Raw genomic sequence first — 16,561 nt, 5'->3', positions numbered from 1 at the left:
AGCGGTGACCTTTCTTTGGGAACTGAATAATCGATTTCTGGGGCCTACCTTTACCACCTGTAATCACATCACCTAGGGCACATAAATAATTGCATGACCCGGAGAGGAGACCCACGCTAGCTCCTTGACTAAGTACCGCCCCGATCCGACCTGTACAACTACCTTTCCAAACCCTGACCTGGGCAACCAGAGCGCCCACCTATATTAAACTAAAAAGTACATGCCACCACCAGAACATCTTATACTTTAAGTCTGTTTTGTAGTAGTCTAATGTTCAGAGGTTTCCGACGTACCCAGAAGTCAGGATGTATTCCTCTCATCTTTCTTCTGTCTCACAGCGGAAGGATTGTCGATAGGCGGACGGTTAACCCCGGCATCAACTTTAGAAAGCTTTAATCCCTCAGGAGTCTCAGGTGTGATCAGAGGTTCCGATGTTTTTTAGTACTAAAAATAGAATCTTTACTGGAAATGTTCGAACGTCACTTATGAAATTATGAGGATTGAGATAATCTAAAAGTGAAAGTAGATGCTAGAACCTAAAAGCTATCTAGTTTCATGGTATCTATCTTAAGGGTTTATAAGAGAAACCTACGAGTTTACTAATTATAAAATGCACGATATACCTCTATTATTCCTCTATTATTTATTTACTAGACTTGTAGTCCCCCCTCCTAGACTACCAAAACTGAAAGATATATTTAGCTAGTAAATTAAAAACTTAATGTTGGGGGTTTGAGTAGGCCAAAAGAGGTGGTGCATGTGTGTGTATATATATATATATATATAAATATATATATACATATATGTGGATATATATACATATATATATTTTGTTTCATTAAGCAACCTCCCCTCCTTTGTACCGTCAAATAGAACCCATCAAATGTTGGATGGTTCAAACTTAATACTGATTGCTCTTCCATTGGTAACCCTGGTAAAGCAGGGGCGGCGCTATTATCAGAGGCCATAATGGATCCTGGATTGCTAGCTCACTCAGGTACATTGGTAGAGCAACAAGTGTTGAAGCTGAATTCTGGGCACTCAGGGATGGTTTATCACTAGCTATCTTCAAGCATATTAAATACCCTGAAATCGAACTGGATGCCAAGGTTGCTATAGGCCTCATCACTGCCCCTGACTCACACACTAGCCATGTTCTGGATCCTCTTATTGTTGCCTGCATAACACTGTTTAACCAACTACCACAGAGGAAGGTTGCTCGTATCTTTCGTGAAGCAAACAAATGTGCGGACGCTTTGGCAAGGAAAGGCAGTGAAGCAGCCTAGAGTATTGGGAACTTTTGCAACTTTTGTAACATCGCAAATGACATAAACCCTTATTTTGTCATGCATGTTGAACCGCCCAGCTTTCTGCAGCCCTTAATCATGGCTATTATTGCTGCAACTACTATGTACCGTTCTCTTTATTAATCTATCTGCTTTCCTAAACTGACCAAAAAAAAAAACGCAGAAGTTTCTTACTTTATCTGTAACTTCCTTGAAGGTTAACTTATATGTCTATTAATTATTTTTTTTCAGTTTTCTACCATGATAATATACCCATTCTGTCAAAGCTAAAGGGTTTTTTTTTTTTTTTTTTTTTCATTTAAACAAAGAGTAGTTCATTCTTGACTGTTATACATCATAATTAGAATTCGACTTCATTTTTTTTTTAATTTTGAACTATAAGTCAAAGATGCCTCAAGAGAGGAAGGGTTGTTGTGCTATTCTCCATAGTGTTTTCTACATGAATTGCTCCCTAATTTCTTCCATGCACATTGCTATTCTCCCAGCTTGATTTTCCCATGTTTTACAATTTGACTGAAATATTGAAGCTGATCAGATGTCATGAGCACTGCTGCCAAAGTTGCTTGAGATCAGCTCACCAATTTACAAGTGCTTGTCCTCGGCAACGTCAGTCTTCAGCCCCTAAACAAGTACTGCATCAAATCCAATTACTCTTAGGTTCTGTGTTCTGTTTGTTTATTTTTTGCCCCAGAATCTTGAGTGCCACAGATCAGAAGTGCTGCCTAGCCATTTTTTATTTAACCCAGCTGAGGGACCATGAAAAATTTGTTTGGAAGCCACCATGCACCAGGCGCGCGTGAATGCTTGCTTGTTAATTTGTCACAGCACCTTGTTAGGACTATTCATGTTGGTGTTGAACCTTGACCTTACCTCTCTGTCTAGCAGTGAAGGGTTGGTCCTTACTACATTGCTGTCAACACAATGCTCTTCAGCTTTAAGAAAATGCAATTATATATATGAGGTTGTGAGATGTGCTATGAAACTTCCAATGTTTTTTTACCTTTTGACACTTCTTTTTGTTATCGCTCAACCTTCTTTCTTCATAATCTCCTTTCCTTTGCATCTATTTAATCTAGAGCCATCTACTTTTTTAAACTTTATGCTAAAAAAAAATGACGTTATATGTGGGACTGAGGGAGTCCATATAATAATAAGGTCTGTATATATCTATGAACCGATGAAGATGGAATCTATGTTCAGCAGAAGATGTTAATTTGGTTTATATATACACCTAATCTAACCCTTTGATGGATGGATGAATGATGAATTGATGATGATAATAGCGTTACTATTTAAGGTGGCTGACGTATTTGTCATGTTGTGGGAAAAGTCAGCGCAGATAATTTATAGTTAGTGTGCAACCACAACAATGGCCTGGGAATGGAACAAACCGTCATGAAACAAAAGACGTGGTGGGTTCACCATAAATCTTGGTTTCTAAGCACTTCAGTCTAACATCAAACTACACAATCCAACCCCACACTCTCCCTCTTTTTTCTCTGACTTCTATTCTTCTTCTTCTTCCATCTTCCTTAATTTTATCTGTCTCTTTTGTCTCCCTTCACAACTCAGATTGTTTTGTTTGTTTGACATCAATTTAGATCTCTTATTTTCCTATCTGGAGTTGGCTTTTCTTGTTTGCTAGCTGTTGGGACTTGGGAGCTGAACTCTTCTTTATTCTCTAGTTGGTTGAATTCCAGCCTTTTCCGTTTGGGTTTTGGTAGCAGAAGGCTGAAAAGGATCCTGGTTTGCTTTTGAAGTCCCTACTTCTTCCAAGTGAGTGCTTCTGCTTTCTTTTTTTTTTTTTTTGCCTTTCCTATTCTTTTTGGAATAGAATTATTTTTGTTTTTGTTTGTTTTTTTTTTTTTTTTTTCTTGAGATCAATCAATCCTACTGCTTTTTGTCCTGTAATTAATCATGGGATCATTGACTGCCATCCAGTTGGTCTTTCATTTTCTTGTTAACCAATCATATTTGATGCTATATGTCTGAGGCCGAGGCTGCATTTTTACTCGATTTATTGCTCAGCCATGAGCCATAGATGAAGAGCTGTTGATAGCTCATCAAATATCTGATCTCTGATCTCTGATCTCAAGTTGGGCTTGTACCATATCAAATATATGTTGTAGCTGCTTTATATCCTGGATTATTGATATTGTCAGGGATCAGAACTTACTCCGTATTTTCTACAATGAGATGGCTTGAGTAAATTTTAATATTTTGTACTTGTGTGGGCAGGCTAATATTTAGCCGGTCTCCTGTGTCGAACTGATAGTTGGAAATGGGAGGTGCAGCGGGAAAGGGTGAATCATCTGAAATGATGTGGGTAGCAGAAACAAAACTAGAAGCTAAAATGGTTGAAGCTATGCAGCGAAGGGCATCTGAAGGAACTGCAATGAAATCCTTCAACAGCATAATCTTAAAATTCCCTAAAATTGATGAGAGCTTAAGGAAGTGCAAAGGTATTTTTGAGCAGTTTGGTAAGTATATTCCCTTTTTATCCCTTTTATATAAGTGTTGTACAATTAGAGATGAGTATTCCTAATGATCATTTCATGACCCTAAACATGAATTTGTTAATCCCCTGTAGAAATACGCATTGCATTTCTGTGTCTGAACTGAGACATATGTATGGTTATTGCAGTGAATCAATTAAGTTTTATGTTGAAATCTTCATCCAATGATTGTTTATTTATGCATAATATTTTGAGAGGCATGTTTCCATTGCGTTTCTTTGTAGATGAGGATTCAAATGGTTCAATTGACCATGAAGAGCTGAAAAAATGTTTCCACAAGCTTGAAGTTTCTTTCACAGAGGAGGAGATAAATGATCTGTTTAAGGCATGCGATATCAATGAGGATAGGGGAATAAAATTCAACGAGTTTATTGTAGTTCTTTGCCTTGTCTATCTGCTGAAGGATAATGCTACTGCACTTGAAGCTGTATCCTTAACACAAATCTTGATTCACTGTGTTTACGTTTAAGGTCGTGTTTGTTGCATTTTTCTGATAGGTAGAAGTCATTCTCTAAGTGATATTTAACTGTCCTGGAAAATTTACCTTGATGTGGTGTGTTTCATATACCACATGCCTTTTTGATGGTGTAAACTGTTTTTTTTTTAAAGGTTATTTGGCTGTTCCTTTCATGTGAGAATTCCCATGTATTTAGAGAACAATCAATGGCATTCATCCTCCTCTCACCAGAATGCCCTACTACTTGTGAATTCTGTTTTAAATGTACCATGAGTCCTGTTCTGCCGATTTCATACAATAATTTTTCCAAAACATTTTCTTGTCATCCATCAATACAAAAAGTACCATTATAAGCTTCAAAGGTTCTAGACTCCTGAGATGAATCTGGAACTTTGGTGCGATGGCTTGAAAGTTTAACTACCTAAAATTAAGAGTCAGATGTAGCAGGTATACATCCCTATAACACTTAATATGATTGTGTTTGACTTTGTGGGTCTGTTATCTTGGTCTTCCATGACATTGTTAGAAATCACGAATGGGAATGCCAAATTTGGAGGCCACTTTCGAAACTTTGGTTGATGCATTTGTGTTTTTGGACAAGAACAAGGATGGTTATGTTAGCAAGAACGAGATGGTTCAAGCCATAACTGAATCCGGGGAGCGTTCATCTGGACGAATAGCCATGAAAAGATTTGGTCAGCTCTCTCTCTCTCTGTGTATACCAGAAAGAAAATGCTTACCCAAACTCAAATTCACATGTCAACATGTGAATTTTGGTGCTTACTTGCCTAGACAATTATGCAGAAAAATGCATGTATATTTTGCTTAATGGCATGCAAGAGGCGCTTGTGTCGGTTTAGAGCATAGACATGACATATATACATATATATATATATATATATTTATATGGCTTGGATTGACAGAAGAAGATTGTAGTACAGCGTCCAAGATTCCTTAATAACTTTGCTGACATAGATAGATTCATCTCCCAGGAATGTCCGTTTGTTGAGTTCATGTTTTACTCCACTTATATAAATAGCATTAACAAAAGTACTTAGGAATGGGAGTCAGGCTCATAGTGTATTGTGTGATTTTGCAGAAGAGATGGACTGGGATAAAAATGGATCGGTGAATTTCAAGGAATTTCTTTTTGCATTTACAAGTTGGGTTGGAATCGATGACATGGAAGACGATGAAGAAGAGTAAGGGACGATCTGAATCAACATATATATAGCTTTAGCTATACTTATCATGAGTCATGGCTGGTAGCTAGCTAGCACTCAAGTTCCTACTTGATCCTGTCTTTTTTTTTTTGTTTTTTTTCAATAATGATATGAATATTCAAGTTGATGTAGAAACATATAGGATAAGAGTGAGTTGTGTGCATTCCTTTAAAATCTTCATTGTAAATGGTCTAAAAATAAGATGAAGGAGGTTGTATCATGCTTTGACCATTAAACAACTCTGGCCTTTCTTGTAGTTTGGTTTTGAGTTTTGATGAACCAATAACAGCTTGTTGGCTGTCATTCCTTGAATGGATGTTGAATCTGCTTCAAATAATATGCCCTGCCGACTAGCTAGATGTGAAATTGTGCACAGTAAGAGGTTTGTTTCTCAAAATTTTTAGATTCTTAATTTGCGCAAGAATTCCATTTAAGTTTTTAAACAAATACATAAATCAAAACTTTTCCAATAAGCACAATGTTTAGTCTGTAAAATTATATTCAGCTTTTTTATTTAGTCTAATCAAAACATGATGCATCCGATCCGATCCTTTCATTTTGGCAAATCCACTACATGCTCTGCTCCAACAATACCTAATGGTAGGCAACACACACACACACAAACAGCTTTTCCTTTAATATCACTTTAGAATTAAAAGGAGATTGAAGCCAATTTTCAGATTCAAATAATAAAATCCCCAAACTATATGATGATGGATGAATGCAGCGAAAGAAAGGGCAAGGAAGAGAGGAAAAGGGAATAGAACCAGTTGCAGAGGCAGCAAAGCGCATTTACTAACAAAGGAAAGAATGCCTTCAATAACACACACACACACACACACACACATATACATATATATATATATATATATATATATATATATATATATATATATATACACACACACACACACTCAGTACTAATATTTGTAATATCTAAAAGTGCAAATCTACAATTTGATAACACAAAACACTCCAACCCATACGACATTTTAATAAAATCACCTGACTTCGCGTTCACCGTATACAATCATACCTTAACTTCCTCACATATATAGGTTCCCTCATATCAAAACTGTCATTTCAAGCTTAATTATAATATATGACCTAATTATAATACACGCACAGTTTTAGAGAGCTATTGCCTGAACCAACATGCAAATGCAACCCATTCCTCACTGTGTGATACCATCATTTAACCTCTCCCAAACACAACACAAACACACTTCATATAGACACAAGCAAGTTAGAACTGAATTAGCACACAACTGTGCCAGTGCCCCGACACCAGTTGGAGGCATTCACTGACACAGCAATACCTGCAATGTCAGGGAACCTGCCTGTCTTATGGCAGACACTGAGACCCAAGCTCCAATAGCCCACATGTAGGGATCCTTTACCCTCTAGTCTTTGCTCGCTTCATTCCAAGGCTGTTGTGGAAGGGGGATACAGAACCAGACATGGAAGAACCTTCCTCACGAAGTGTACCATTCAGCATTGCTAACTCTCGCAGCTGTTGTTTCTTATAGAAATCCTGGGACTCATCCTATTTTTAAAAAATAAAAACCATATTTACATGATACCTAATAAACACATAAACTAATACTATCACAAGAGAAGGAAATTTGACTTCACCACAGGCTTGAGCAAATCTTCAAGTATCTCCCGTGCCTGCATTAGGCGAGCATCAACTATTTCAAGAGGTAATTCTGCCTCGACTAGGATATGTAGAGGTTCATTCAGATGTTCATACCCAGGTTTTCCTCTCATCATTTCTTCCTTCACAATTTTAAAAGACAACATTACCACATTTATATCCATATAAAGAGTGAGAGAGAGAATTCTGCATTCACCAAAAAGTACAGAAAATTCAAGATCAGGTATGCTGCTTCTTTAGAACTAAATCAAGACCTAATTCATTGAAGTTTATGCATATTGGGAACTGCTAAAATGTTTAAGGCTCCATGATTCATAGGTTTCACCTTCATCAAAATCTTTGAACTATGATAAGCAATTTTCCAAAGCTATAACTACTCAGAAAGATGTAAAGAAAAGGATCATTATTACCCTAGCTGGATCCTTAATACTGCCCCGCCCTCTTATCAGGACACGGCACTCTGTATTTGCCTCCACACACTTAAGCGAGTTGCCCCTAGGACCAAGGAGGCGGCCAACAAAATTGTACTGCAACATTAAATTATTTTAGATGCTGAAAAAGAAAATTTCTAAAATCACTGCTAGGACAGGAGTTCATTCATACATTAGGGTAGTTGTTGACAGGAATATCCACTCTGATTGTTCTCTTAACAATAAGACCAGAAGAGCTACCCTGAGAACTCAGCCAGTTCTGTGCCGAAGAGGGCTGTACTAAACCTGAAATCTGCACCATAATATTCCAGGTTTTGTTAAAAAAACCATAGCAACGGATTAATGCAAATGTCTTCCATTGTATGGCATGGATAAGATTAGGGAACAGAAGACCCATTCTTTATAAATGCACCATGAATTCCTGAAAGACATTTCAAGACAAGTAACTTGAACAAATAAAAAAAATCATTCCGACAAAGAATATAGTAAAACTGAAATTCAGGGACTACCAAGACTAAAAGAAGTAACATATGATTTTCCAGATGAATTTGGCCCCTACTAACACACGCAAGCATCAAGTTCTTGGGATCAGATGAAACCATCTAAGCAGCTTCTATGATTTCCACAAATATAAAACAGGTAGCTGGAATCATGGAAACCACTTTGGGGGGAGTAAAAAATGCCCGTTTAGTTATTGAAGTCAGCAATAAAATACACAGTTCAAAGAATAGCCCTCTTATCAGAACTCCTAATGTGCAAAATCTCAGACTTGATCCACATTTCAGGCTTCCATCCTAACAGAAACTGCATTTTAAAACCATATAAGATTATGACAAACTGTCATCCCCTGCATATCTGATTTTATCTTGACAATAATTAAGGCCAGAGAAACGAGTTATATAATTAGAAGCAACAGCCTGAAACATTTTCTAAGCTAAAACTAGTTCTCAGAACTTCTTCATGTTAGCCTCAGACTGCCTGTAATAAGAGAAACCACAATGCAAGCTACAAGTCAAATAAAGGTTAGGTTAGCAAGAAATGTAATAAAATATTAAGTCAGCAATACCTCTAAAAGCAGTAAAATTAGATGGTAAAGAGTTATGTTAATGGTTAGTATCCATACTTCTGATTGAAACGTCCATCCGTTCATATCGGCTCCTCCATTTGAAAATATTCCTCCAGAAGCCAGGGGGCTAGCTTGTTCAAGCCCACTTTGACCTAAAACTGATGCATTCCCCAACAGTGTAGTTACACGCAAAATTTCTGCTCCAAAAATGTCATTTTCAAGAATAAGATGTACCAGTTAGTGGTTAATAAATCAGTTAGCAGTCACCGCAAAATGGAGAGACTACACGGAATGTTAATTTAGTCAGTTAAATATCAACTCTTCCTTCATAAAATAAGCAACTCTTCCAGTTGAATGCATTCTGGTATGAAATGAAAAGAAAGATGCAGTGAAATTCTAATTTGGTTTATTTATACACCAATAAAAGACATTTTTATATTAATTAAAAAAGAATTATTTGACTGAGAATCTTGCAAAACCAAGGAGGAATCAATGCACTGTTAGAATCTGAAATCATACAAGTGAATACAAAAAAGCACAGGAAGTTGTCAGTTGAGAACCTAACATTTTTTATATATTAATTAAAATTTCAGTAAATTTTAAAATATCTTTTACACTTTTGCATTTGTCAGTTGAGAACCTAACATTTTTTATATATTAATAATTTTGTTTAAACCCACCATAGGCTGGCTGCTCCCCAAGATGAATACCAGTAGAATCACTGGCTTTCCCTCTGTACCTCTTTCTTCATATCCTTAACTTCCTCCCTCACCATTAGTGAGGTTCAGAACCTTCCTTTTTCCTCCCTCTTTGTTTCCATTCTCTTCTTTTCTCTTAGGACTGCACTAGAAACCTTTTCTTTCTTCTTTATCATTCCCTTTATTGCCTCCTAAGATATGTCTAATAATATGGTGTGACATAGAGGAGCTACCGAGGTTCATGAAAGATTCATCCTATTGGTTTTTGAAACTTATTTAGAACCATAGCTTCTGCTGTATCATTATTGCTCTACACGAAAAAAAAAAGAAAAGAAAATGTAAGCAAGCCTTCCGTAGAGGATTCTAAATTGCAGGCAGCCCCAACTTGATAATGATTTAGTAGATATTAGCTCTAGATAGAAGCTATTGACAGGAGATTTAGTGCTAAAGTTAAGTGTTAGTGGGTTGATCCCTAATTATCATTTCTAGACAGTTATTTGTCAGTTAACAGTTAGCTTTAAGTTGTGGTTTTAATGACAAAAAAGAGGGAAGGAGACATTGCTCTGCACGATCCTTTGAGAAGAAAGAAGATTGCCAATTCGAGAAACTCACCCTGGTTCAACAACCGATAGGTATGAGGGAGCACTGGCATAAATGGACTAAGCTTGTGACGCTCTGCCAGTAAGTCCGCGAGATATCTGCAAAAAGGAAAATTCAAATAAAAACCATCACCCAATTGTGGATTAACACATCTAAACAAAAGAATAATCTCCAACTACTGTGAAAAGGTGACGTTAAAGTTAAGCGGAAACAGAGTCATCAATGAGAGTTGCACACAATCCACAGTTATTTAGCTTCGATTCAATACAACAATTCCCAGATCACAACTTGAACCTCAAAAAAACCCCGCATACAACACAATGAAAGCTTCAAACCACTAGAACTTCACCGACTCGAAAATGTGAACTGATCTGTTAGTACAATCATAACATGATCAGTAACTCAGAACAAAAAGCATAATCAGCTCAGAAAACGAACGATGGAGCTCTAGATCTTGGAAATTACGGCACAAGTGAGGTGAGTAAACAAGTTTAACACTAACCAAAGCAATGATAAGCAAAAGAGAAAGATCGGAGGAGTAGAAGTAAGCAGAGAAGATGGCAAGGTGTTGATTAACATAAATGTAAGAGAGGAGAGAGCATACTTGTCATGATCGAGGAGGGCGGCGGCGGAGCGAAGGCCAGAAAGGTGAGGAGAGTGAGGGGCGGAAGGCGAGGGAGAGCAGGCCATGTATCTGCCACCGCCAGCGGCCGATGAAGTCATGAGTAGAAGAGAAGGGTGGTGGCTGTTGTTTGTGTGTATATAAATCTATATTTTTTTAATATATGGGTGTAAGTAAAGAGAGGAGGAGGTGTGTTTGGCACCGTGTGGTGGTGCCAGCTATCTCATTTCTTTATCCTAGGCCAATGGGCGTCGGTGGAAGTTTTTTGCTTTAATTTTTATTTAATTTTTGCGGTCAGTGAGTGTGTAATCATTGTTTTTGACTTGCTTTTACTGCTTCCACCCAAAGTTTTATGATTTTATTCCATTTTTTACTTTTTTTTTCTTTTATTCACACTTAATTCTTAATACCAATAAATTAAATTTATTCCACTATTACACACACACACAACACATATATATATATATATATTATTTTTCGTCTCCAATTATTGACGTAATGTCAATTTTTATTTTCTGAAATTAGTTTTACTCTCTCTCAGTATTACGATTACGATTAGTTATATGAAAATAATAAAAAAAAAAAAAAAACTTAAAATTACTTTATTGGTCCTTTTATTTTTCTAAATCTCGTAAATAACCTTCTATTATTTCATTGTTGCACAAAACAAAGAGGATTCTGTTCTGCTACAAGGAGAGAAATTGCTATAACCCCAGAGAGGAAGAGAGATGGATGACAAAATACCTTTCAAGAATCTGCTTAGCAGAGAGTATCAAGCTCACAAAAAGAAAATAACAACTTTTTTTCTTTTCTTTTTACTCTCCCTTTCGTAAGATTATTATTCATATCAAGTTAATTCATTTCTCTGTTGAAAGGTGCATTCTGTGGCCTGCAATTGCACAGGCACCAAGCTTGCTTCCGGTTCTGTCGATCAAACCGCTCGAGTTTGGCATGTTGAGCCTCACGGACATGTATATCCCTTTCCTTTTTCCTAATTTTCTACGTTCTTCACTGTTTCTGGCTAGTTTTCGTTTATCCACGCAAACCAAGGGAGCAAAGGAATCTGTGGGGGATTTGAGTGAGGCTATTATCAGAACACTAATGTTTAGTAGTTTTTATTTATGGGTATCCTTTGCTTTTGCATTTAGGATACACTAATACGGGCATTTTTAGATGTCTCAATAACATATAGTCTGTTGCATCCAACCATTTCATTGTGTCTTCACCATAAGGATGGTTAACTTTGCAAAATTTATCTGAAATGAATTTTGATTGTTGACATTATATTCGAATATTTCTGAGTGCTCTCTCCTCTAAAATTCACGTTGTTGTATGTTAACTTACCTTAAGAATGCGGTTGACATATTGGATTAGAATTTAATAATGTTATGTTGCTAATAGTAAAGTTCTTATGGTTATTTTGTAATGTCTGGTGCAGGGTAAGGCTAAAGATATTGAATTGACGGGTCACACAGATAGTGTGGATCAACTATGTTGGGACCCTAAACATGCTGATCTCATAGGAACTGCATCTGGTGATAAGACTGTTCGTTTGTGGGATGCTCGCGGTAAGTGAATGCTCTTTTGCATTATTGTTTAGAATGCTGGAGAGGGGAGGGAAAGACAACTATAGTTTCATGCAGCTCAGCCACAATTCTTTTGTTGAATATTATGCACTCTTCGTTGATTCTGAATGAAAGCTTCTTATTGGAGGCTAACTAAATAAATAATTATGATGTCAATCATCAGATAGGTGTGTACCTTTGCCTGCTTCAGCTTTTGCAGGTGGAAAGTGCTCACAGCAAGCAGAACTTAGTGGGGAGAATATAAACATCACCTATAAACCTGATGGGACACACATTGCTGTTGGTAATAGGGTATGTCTTACTGTCTTATGTCACTTGGAGCACTTCAGCACTTCAGTGACGTCTGAAGTTTTTACGCATGCTAGATTCTTAGCAGAAGAGCAGTTTCTGTTTCATTTTTTATCATGCTAATAAATTATTTTTATCATTGATCTTACTCTATTTTATTTTACTGTAGGATGATGAATTAACAATATTGGATGTTTGGAAATTTAAGCCTATTCACAGACGCAAGTTTAATTACAAGGCATTTTTGAGTTCATACCAATTTGCTCTCCTCTCCTTTGTTAGTTTTAATCACCCTTCAAAATGAGGGTTTTGGAAAACATATTGCTATTTGCACTAGTGCTTCAGTTCTCCTTTGTTTAACTTTTACATAGAACACTGCCTTCACAATTATAAAGTAGCAACCAGCTTTAAATGGCATTCACATAATACATAGTTGGCATTAATGATGCCAAATATCATAAATTTTTTGGCCTTGTCTCAGTTAACTTTTTGAAACTAATCATATCAATCTAGAAATTGGTACCTAAGATTTATAAGTAAATGGATGAATAAATTCATTGAGTCATACATTTCTTTTTCCAGGTAAAAGAAATTGCTTGGAACATGACAAGAGATATGTTATTTTTGACGACTGGAAATGGTTAGAACAATTTTTATTTAGCCATTACACTTTTCTCTTTGATTCAAAAATTGTTATTGTTACTCCTTAAATTATAGGATGTTTATGTTCTATACGTTGAATGTTCTTCTCAGGTACTGTTGAAGTACTTGCATATCCATTACTTAGACCAGTTGACACCCTTATGGCTTACACAGCTGGTTGCTACTGCATTGCAATTGAACCCACAGGAAGGTTTGGTTTAAATCTTAGTTTCTAAGCTTTGTTGCATCTTGACATTGTTGGTTGCCCACCCTCATATATCCATATGCATATATCATATTTTATAATCTATATCTTTAACATTTATAATTTGTCACAACATTCATACATGTAAGGTCATTTTTGTTCTTTTAATATGGGGTATTCAATGAGTTCTTTTTTTCCATGGAGTGGATATAGGTTTCCAATAAATCCAATGTTACTCTTTTGTGGTAGATATTTTGCTGTTGGGAGTGCTGATTCCTTAGTCATCCTTTGAGATATATCAGAGATGCTTTGTGTGCTAACATTTACAAAGCTTGAGTAAGTTGCACCTGAATTCATAATTTTATATTTTAATTCCTTGATCTCATATATCTGTGCTTTTATGTATTTGAGGTTGAGACTTTAATCATATTTGTCATGGGCATGAAATAACCATTCATGTCCTGTTGGTGGCCTGTCCGGACAATAAGCTTCAATTACTTGGGAGACTATATTGCTTCTGCCTGTGAAGACCTATTTATTGATATAGTATGTATTTGGACTTCCTTACATTGGCTTTTCCTCCTTGTAGGATACATCTATAAAATAGTTAGTCAAAAATATTGCATTCACTGGACGAACCGTGCATCAAATTCCTTGCCGAGCTATATGACCTATGCAGGAGACGAGCAAATATTCAGCTGATGAAGGATATTTCGGATATTGGCTTTGAAAGCATATTACTGTAGTCCTTCTTCTATAGTTCTAGTTGAAAGCATTTTCTCTGCGAAACCAACTTATGCATTTGTGAGTTAAGGTTGCAAAACTGAATTTTTGCAAATTGAGTGGAGGAGACAATGAATAAAGAACAAAAATGGAACTTGGTGAGCAAATAGTTAGGGAAATTTTGCTTGATGCTCTACGGTGGCTACATACAAGTTGATAAAAAAATGAAGGGTGGGTTTCTTCTTTTTTTTTTTTTTTTTTTCATTTGAATTGAATAGAAGAACTTCTTGTACAGCAAAAATTGAGCACACAAGTTGTGTTGCCAAAGAATATATATATCAAAACCATCTCACAGGAAATAGGCATTTCGGCATGTTACAAGATCTTTTTAAATGGTTCCTTTCTTCAACAATCCCAAACTCTGGGCTGCTCTAGGATTAAATATTTTCGTGCTCTGAAACTGAGGAATAGCAGCTGAATGTATCACCTCAGACACACAAGCGCCACTACAAACACTGTTTATCTGGAGTTCTGAGTCATATTTCATAGCTCCAAAAGGTTTATCTAATCATTATCGGACCAAGATGCTTCATCCCCAATTAAAAGTCAAATGGGATTCGGCTGTTAGCATCCATCTACATCGTTATTCTCCAATGAAAGCCAAGAGAGATCTACAGACCTCTTACAAATGAATGGAATCAGAACCCTACAAAGCCTCCATTTGGTATCAAAATTTCTTCAAGGATTGTCGATGCAATTTACCTTTACTCATGTTGATGATTCTTTTCTGTTGCAATCTTAAGCAAAACAACCTGCAAAGATCGTTTCCATTGTTGAAATTACCACAAGTTCACAGAAAAATCTATTGACATTATTTGAATCTAAATGGTAATGGGTACTGCCATTACCTTCTTCAACTTCCAAGTTTATCTTGTGAATATGGAGCCGTTGCCATAATATTAAAATCCACAGAGAATGAAATTGCAGCCTGGAAATACCAAACCTGAAGCGCAAACAAGACAAATAGTAATCAGGTATTGAGAGCACCATGTTAGAGGTTTACATTTGATTTCAACGCTGGAGCTCTTCATCCTCCTCCCAATGTGAGGTTCCTTGGACAAATCAAAGCTTGCCCCTTTCATCCTCAGTTCTTGAATGCATCTTGTAAGTGCCCTGCTATCGTTTCTCTCTCTCTGCAACTGCCTCCAAACTTTCCAGTACCTGTAAAGCTTAACCTGAACCAGAAACACAAACACAAGTGAAGTCGACACTGAAACAATGGATGGTATCCACCATTTCTTGCAAGTGTGGTGTTCTTTGGCACTAACAGAAGATGTAAACAAAATGTTGAAGAAAAACCCATGAAAGATAAAAAAGAAACAACAAAATTGAAAAATCTCTCTTTTGATAGAGTACAGTCTAGATTCTTTAAGAGCAATTCTGCGGGCAAAAAGATGTTCCTCTCTTTGCCACAACTTGAGAAGCAAAAGATGGCCTGGACTCTGAGAGATCTCCATGAGTGGATGGTTTCGGATTGCTGTGATTGTGTCCAAAGCACATGAGAGCTTCTGTTGATGCTCTTCATCTACTGGGATTTCTACGATGTGTGCATCTTTCATTTCAGCCATGACAGAAAAATAAAAACTATATTTGCAGAGGAAACAAAAAATTGAACACTGATGATTGTATTAGGATTAGAAAACAGGAGAAGAAGTAAATAGAGAGATTGAGGATTTGCAGATTAGATTGCATTTTTGTTGTGGCAAATGAGATATTTAAATTGGTTAGCCATAAACGACTCAAGACTGATAACGGTAATATTTGACATTCCAACGGTCAGATTTTCTTTCCGTAAATCACATTTCATATTTGTAACGGTCACTCCTCTTTTATTTGGGCTCTACAAAGCCTCTTAAATACAAAGCCCAAATTGACAAGAGAGCAAGACCAAAATTCTAATTGAATTGAAGGAAAGGTCTGTATTTTAATAGAAAAATCTATTTTTTTTTTTTTTTTTTTGTGGTTAGTCTGGGAAATAAACGGCCATGGTTGTTTATAAAAAACAACTGATTTTAGCAAAGCTATGGACTCTTTCTAGTTTCTACTTTGGGAGTATTCCTCCAAGCACTTCCAACGAAAAAGAAAAAAAATTAAAAAAAATCCATAAATTGACATAGCAGTCGAGTCTATTTCATTTCATGTTTCTTTTGGTGGCAGGGTGATATATATATATATATATATATATATATATATATGCAGAATCATTCCTTGCTATTCCGACCGTTCAACCCAAAGTGGATATCATATGCAAAAGAAACAAAAAAAAAAAAAAAACTTTTACGGATTAGATTTTTCTTCATGAAATCATCGCATGAGGAGAAAAACAACTTATTATTATTATTGTATCAGTTTTCAATTCAATTGTTTTAAGATCCTTCTCTTAAACACAAAAAATCTGTGGACTGTAGACTGTGGAGTCAGTGTCAGAGCTGAGTTAGCTAAGGAGGCTTTTTCCCAAGTATCCTGTGTGTGCAAAGAAA

At 36.3% G+C, this 16,561-nt stretch overlaps 4 protein-coding genes across 7 annotated transcripts; 2 read left to right on the top strand and 2 right to left on the bottom strand.

Annotated features, from left to right (window-relative positions):
* The first annotated feature begins 2,683 nt into the window (after positions 1-2,683).
* On the top strand, positions 2,684-5,815 carry LOC111275530 (Calcium-binding EF-hand family protein). 2 transcript variants are annotated; one of them, XM_022860878.2, is made up of 5 exons: positions 2,684-3,083; positions 3,546-3,787; positions 4,048-4,250; positions 4,807-4,975; positions 5,380-5,815. In XM_022860878.2, exons 2-5 carry the CDS (start codon positions 3,589-3,591, stop codon positions 5,484-5,486), a joined length of 678 nt encoding a protein of 225 aa, XP_022716613.1. In that variant the 5' UTR covers positions 2,684-3,083; positions 3,546-3,588; the 3' UTR covers positions 5,487-5,815. The 2 variants fall into 2 exon arrangements, with proteins under 2 accessions (XP_022716613.1, XP_022716614.1); XM_022860879.2 differs by having other exon boundaries at positions 2,698-3,083; positions 3,546-3,769.
* A 644-nt stretch (positions 5,816-6,459) lies between these two features.
* On the bottom strand, positions 6,460-10,822 carry LOC111275529 (KH domain-containing protein At5g56140-like). Its single transcript, XM_022860877.2, has 7 exons — positions 10,560-10,822; positions 9,968-10,053; positions 8,715-8,854; positions 7,764-7,883; positions 7,571-7,687; positions 7,139-7,282; positions 6,460-7,049 (listed from the first exon to the last, which is right to left on the bottom strand). The coding sequence occupies exons 1-7, from the start codon at positions 10,676-10,678 to the stop codon at positions 6,900-6,902; spliced, it is 876 nt and encodes a 291-aa protein (XP_022716612.1). The 5' UTR covers positions 10,679-10,822; the 3' UTR covers positions 6,460-6,899.
* On the top strand, positions 10,677-14,380 carry LOC111275493 (THO complex subunit 3-like). The gene is made up of 8 exons (XM_089754400.1): positions 10,677-10,709; positions 11,453-11,548; positions 12,016-12,145; positions 12,327-12,454; positions 13,034-13,091; positions 13,205-13,304; positions 13,548-13,634; positions 13,888-14,380. The coding sequence occupies exons 1-7, from the start codon at positions 10,677-10,679 to the stop codon at positions 13,588-13,590; spliced, it is 588 nt and encodes a 195-aa protein (XP_089610526.1). The 3' UTR covers positions 13,591-13,634; positions 13,888-14,380.
* On the bottom strand, positions 14,329-15,779 carry LOC111275531 (uncharacterized). 3 transcript variants are annotated; one of them, XM_089754043.1, is made up of 3 exons: positions 15,085-15,779; positions 14,930-15,009; positions 14,329-14,833 (listed from the first exon to the last, which is right to left on the bottom strand). In XM_089754043.1, the coding sequence occupies exons 1-2, from the start codon at positions 15,647-15,649 to the stop codon at positions 14,981-14,983; spliced, it is 594 nt and encodes a 197-aa protein (XP_089610169.1). In that variant the 5' UTR covers positions 15,650-15,779; the 3' UTR covers positions 14,329-14,833; positions 14,930-14,980. The 3 variants fall into 3 exon arrangements, with proteins under 3 accessions (XP_089610169.1, XP_022716618.1, XP_022716616.1); XM_022860883.2 differs by having other exon boundaries at positions 14,329-14,702; positions 14,784-14,833; positions 14,930-15,778; XM_022860881.2 differs by having other exon boundaries at positions 14,329-14,692; positions 14,784-14,833; positions 14,930-15,778.
* Positions 15,780-16,561: the final 782 nt, after the last annotated feature.

Source organism: Durio zibethinus, chromosome 25, assembly GCF_047325235.1.
Source record: "Durio zibethinus cultivar Kanyao isolate XHJ-2024 chromosome 25, ASM4732523v1, whole genome shotgun sequence".
In the NCBI taxonomy this organism is placed as follows: Eukaryota; Viridiplantae; Streptophyta; class Magnoliopsida; order Malvales; family Malvaceae; genus Durio; species Durio zibethinus.
This window is presented reverse-complemented; position numbering and strand designations above follow the sequence as displayed.